At 44.4% G+C, this 4,706-nt stretch overlaps 1 protein-coding gene across 1 annotated transcript in view; it reads right to left on the bottom strand.

The window, feature by feature from the left end:
• Positions 1-3,639, bottom strand: part of lmbrd2a (LMBR1 domain containing 2a) — an 8,811-nt gene extending 5,172 nt beyond the window's left edge. The window contains exons 1-10 of the mRNA XM_056746776.1: positions 3,486-3,639; positions 2,583-2,815; positions 2,379-2,482; positions 2,186-2,284; positions 1,853-2,020; positions 1,560-1,770; positions 1,408-1,482; positions 1,219-1,332; positions 234-417; positions 1-136 (exon numbers count right to left, since the gene is read on the bottom strand). The exon at positions 1-136 is cut by the window's left edge and continues 46 nt beyond it. Coding sequence (XP_056602754.1) covers positions 1-136; positions 234-417; positions 1,219-1,332; positions 1,408-1,482; positions 1,560-1,770; positions 1,853-2,020; positions 2,186-2,284; positions 2,379-2,482; positions 2,583-2,756 — 1,265 coding nt within the window. The 5' untranslated portion in view covers positions 2,757-2,815; positions 3,486-3,639. The remainder of the gene's footprint in view (positions 137-233; positions 418-1,218; positions 1,333-1,407; positions 1,483-1,559; positions 1,771-1,852; positions 2,021-2,185; positions 2,285-2,378; positions 2,483-2,582; positions 2,816-3,485) is intronic.
• Between the last annotated feature and the right edge of the window lie 1,067 nt (positions 3,640-4,706).

Raw genomic sequence — 4,706 nt, 5'->3', positions numbered from 1 at the left:
ACGGCGAAGAGCGACAGGACAGGCTGTGTGCTGAAGAAGGTACATTCAGACCAGACCACCGCTGCCGAGAACACACACAAAACCACCGCCAGGACACGATAACACCAGCGCCTAAACACACACTCCCAGTACCACTCTACACACAAACACACACAGAGGGAGTGAGATAGAGAGAGCAAGAGACAGAGAGAGATAGAGAGAGATGTTGTCTTGTCATGTGATTGTTTTCTCACCCACAGCAGGCGTGTACAGATATCTGCTGATCCATCCTGACGGTTCTGCTGACGGGAAGCTGTGACTGAACTGATGGGCGGAGCTCGTCTCATTTTGGGCCACATCCTCTAAATGAAACGCTTCGTCCAATAGAATCTGCCACTGAACGTGAGTGCGGTTATGCCTCTGAACCGCATAAATCACCTGACACGCAAACACAACCACAGTGCTTTTGTTTGATGGGGTCACATTAGACGCTTTAAAGTCAACACAACATGGAAGTTCCGATCGACTTCTTTTCCGTATCATGACGCACATCTGAGTGAAACGGCTTCTGAAATATGAAAAAATTGTAGGGCGGGGCTTTAATTTGCCCTTTCCTTTTTGATTGGTTTGTTTTAAGTTGGGCCCAGAGCCATTGAGAGAGAGAGTTCTGCCAAAGTCCAAAGTGCTGGAGCATCACGTGACTCATGTAGCCTTCTTTCATTTTTTATTCATTAAATGGCTTTCGTCTTTAACTGATTAGAAGTTTACCTCAGTCTGTTTAGTCGCAGCTCCATGCGTTACTAGTAACTTCAGGTAACTATTGAAACTAGTGAAAAAACTGTTCCATTGGAGTCAACGTAGAAGACGCAACTCTGTCTATCAATGGCTCTGGTTGGGCCTAGAGGAGAGGGCTAAGATGCCTTGCCATTGGACGGTCCGTATAGTCCATATTGTATGTATATTTTTTTGTTCTGTTGAACACAAAGTGAGATCTTTTGATCAATTTGGGAACACAAATAGTTCTGGGGCAACTTAATTTTCAACGATGGCACAGAATTTAAAATCGATAACCAATATCCTTTTCTTTGTTGACTGATGTTCACAACCCTTTTCAACCCGCTGACACTTTGAATTAAACTGCCGTCCCATATATAACATAACAATCCCATAGATACAGAAAAACTTGTTTCACTGGACATACGAAAAAGTGTAAATGTGACTTGCATGTGGATCTTTTACCCGTTTGTGTAGTTTGACTAAAGTCTTTTTACTCGGGTAAGGATTTCCCTTATCATCAAAGTCTTCATAGTCGTCCATGTTTCGGTTCATCTTTTCCTGATATTCTGGAGGACACTGATGATGAGACACGGCTTGTGTTACACGCAATCTCACAGGTAAGACACACATGACAGAAAAGAGCCCACTTGCCTTGTTCAGGATAGTATCGATGCATTTTCTCAGAGGATGATTGTACTTGATCGTTTCACTGACTGTTCTGACATCCTGTGAACGAGATGTTATATTCACGTCACGTTCAGAAACGATGCAACCAACAACATCTTCGACGGAGAACTTCTCACCTCCATCACATCTTCCAGGTTTTCCTCTGCATCCGCCTTCTCCGTCATCAGTTTCGCCGCTTTAAAATACGTCTTCGTCAGCAGATGCCCATGGCACGACGCCCTCCAATAGGAGCGCGGGATTTCCACCAAGCCGTATCCTAGCAACAGCACCAGCAGGAACAGACCCCAGGTATTGGCCGCCGTAATGCCGATGGTCCGCAAGTCATACCTGCAGATACACGAACAGTCTTAACGCATTCTGTCGAGCGTTTTGATTGGTCGAAAGGTAAAGGGGGGGGCGGGACACAAACCAGGAGAGGTGCCACTGCGGACTGACGGCGACGTATATGAGCAGCGAGCAGAAGATGAGCAGGTATGTGCCGTAATAGATGGCGTTTTCAATGAGTGCCGTTTTGATCTTCCCCGAGATGGAGAATCCTCCTGAACGTGCGTACGACTGCATGAAGGGAATCAACAGCCTGTGTGCGTACAAACAACGACACATTTATGCCAAAGTTCATATTGCAGAATGAAAAATGTGTTAAACATCACAGAAATATGCTTCTCTGATTTTAGTGTTATATGTTCTTCTCTAGAAGAACGTCAGAGCTCATGGTCCGTCTCAAGTTGAATTGGTCTCATACCAGGTGAGGAACTGTGATGTCCAGTACACGACCCTCCAGAACACCGGCAGAATTCCATCTGGGATGTAGCTCCATGGTTTAAAACAAGTCTTCCGTCCTCTACAATCAGTTAAGAAGTTAACGTGTGACTAGATGAACAGTGTCCACATGAAACTCCCAACAGCACACTAACACGCCAAACGTCTTTTCTTACCTTTGCGTTGGAAGCACTGAAGAGTTGGAGGAGTTATCGGGACTGAAAGTGTCGCTGGCCTTCGGATGCACCCGGTTGTCAATCTCACACTGGTTATAGATGGTCTGTGGATTACAGCGACACGTCTCAGGGAGGTGAGGAGAACATGGAGCTTCTTTTCTTTGTAGACAACATTCTGCACATTTAAGATCCGGCGGGTCTTACCGTGGTGACGTCCAGCGGGAGGATGAAGACGATGAGGAAGCACAGGAACCAGGCGAGGAGGGTGGCGAACAGAACCATCCTGTGCTGCCTGCGGAAATCTCCATAGCGATGGAGAAGGAAGAGAGCGAGGAAGAAGACCACCACCACCTCCAGCGCGAGAGCCGCTCCGCTCATCCTGACCCGGCCGCTGTTTCTCTCTCACGCCGGCAAAACACACAGCATCAACACAGGTTCTGTGTCAACACAACATCACACAGTTATGTGACCGAGATATGAGCCACGTGACTCCATAAAGCCGCATAAATAATGAAAAGCTGCTTTGAAACTATATTTATAGAATAAAGGAATCGTGTGGACTAAGTTGATAAAAGACCAAATCACCCCGATCAGAATAGAAACGGTAGTCAAAAAAAGCACTTCATGTTGTTCGATGTATTTAAACGGAATATATGTTTTAATCGCTATAAAAAGCGATTAAACTGGACCTGAACTGTCTACACTTAATAACGTTACCATCCCGGAGCCGGATTTGAAAAAAGTTGAAACAGGATGGGTTTGTAATAACGTGACGTTGGAATTAAAAACGCTTTATACTGATGAATAATGATTAAATTCATGACACGTAGTTATTGCGTAAATAAAAGCAGCCTGTGGCCCCAAGCTGTTCGACTTCATACGCCACTGCGCAGACCGATCGTCGCATGACATCGAAATAGCGCGAGAACTTGTCAAAAGCGACCGAGGAAGCCTGTTCCCGCGATATTTTGATGGGCCTGCGCAGCGCCGCGTGACGAGTGCACATAAAAGCCTGTCTGTCACACTCACCGGAGAACGACTTTATCGCTACAGTTCATGTTCTGATCGCCTCTTACATGTTATAGAAAAGCTCGGACGATAACTCACGTGTAAATACAGACTCTGCGCTATCTGGAGAAAGTCTTCGGGTCCGGTTAATGAGAATAATTACATCTTGTGATGTAAATTAAGCCGCCCGCGATATTTGTGTACAGAACCTCTAGACGAGACACGTAACCGAGCGGAGCACTTCCTGTTCTCGCGGTTCATCACGGGATCTGTAGTTTTTTACTTAACGCGTAAGTATAATAAATCGCAATTTATTAAAGATCCCGTAATGTCTTTAAAACATGTTTTGGAAAATCACGACTACCCAGAAAAATGTGTTATTATGTATATAATTATAAATTAATAATTAACACCCGTTTGTGTTTTTATACCTTAATAGGCCTAATTCTTGTAAAACAACGTAGACATGTGGTTTCTTGCGCTGGAATCCTGCATAACATCGTTTTGTTGAATAAGATTTGCAGGTCCTGTCTAGAGGTTCAGAAAGGCCCAGGCTGAGAGATCTTCTGCCCACAATGATCCCATCAGGTCAACACACGCTGTCCAGTCCCCCAGCAAACTCTGAGCCATCACATCCAAACTCAGGTTCTCCAGTAACCTCACACATAACTCCCAGTCATCATACTCTGTGTTCCCAACACAGTCCAGGAGAACCGAGACCATCACATCCAGAGACTGGATCCACTCCTGAACGTTCACACCTGGTTCCTCCGTCTTCATTTATATGAACGCTATGTGCATCATGCAGACTGTAGGACGGTCAGTTGGGGATTCTGAATGTAACAGGTGTTTGTGCTTAGAAAAGCCATCTGTGTCCTCTGATCTTAAACCCTTTAATAGCAGACAACAAACGGCTCATTCCACTGCCGGTGGAGACACTCTTTATGATTGTAAGGGATGATCGTTGTTTAGTGTATTTTTCTCATTTACTTTACTATGGTAAAATCATGGTGTTAGATGACATGCATGTGTGTGTTTTGGATGCTCTGACGGACGGAAACCAGTAGAACACCCTGAACTCCTATTGACATAAGACCTCTGCTGAACAAAACAGTAGAAACCATTCAAACACTGTAATGGTTTTAACGGGACATGTATTGGTTTTAATGGAAACTGTAATGGTGTCTACTGGTCTGTGATGGATTATATTGGTGGGTATTTATATCCTAATGGAATATTGCCCAATACACTACAAAAATACATTTTCTTATGGTTTTAATGGAAAAAGCTAATTGTCATAAGGATATTATAACAATTTTG

The sequence above is a fragment of the Triplophysa dalaica genome, chromosome 4 (assembly GCF_015846415.1).
Source record: "Triplophysa dalaica isolate WHDGS20190420 chromosome 4, ASM1584641v1, whole genome shotgun sequence".
Taxonomy (NCBI): domain Eukaryota; kingdom Metazoa; phylum Chordata; class Actinopteri; order Cypriniformes; family Nemacheilidae; genus Triplophysa; species Triplophysa dalaica.
Note: the sequence above shows the minus strand (reverse complement) of the source record. Positions and strands in the feature narration are given on the sequence as shown.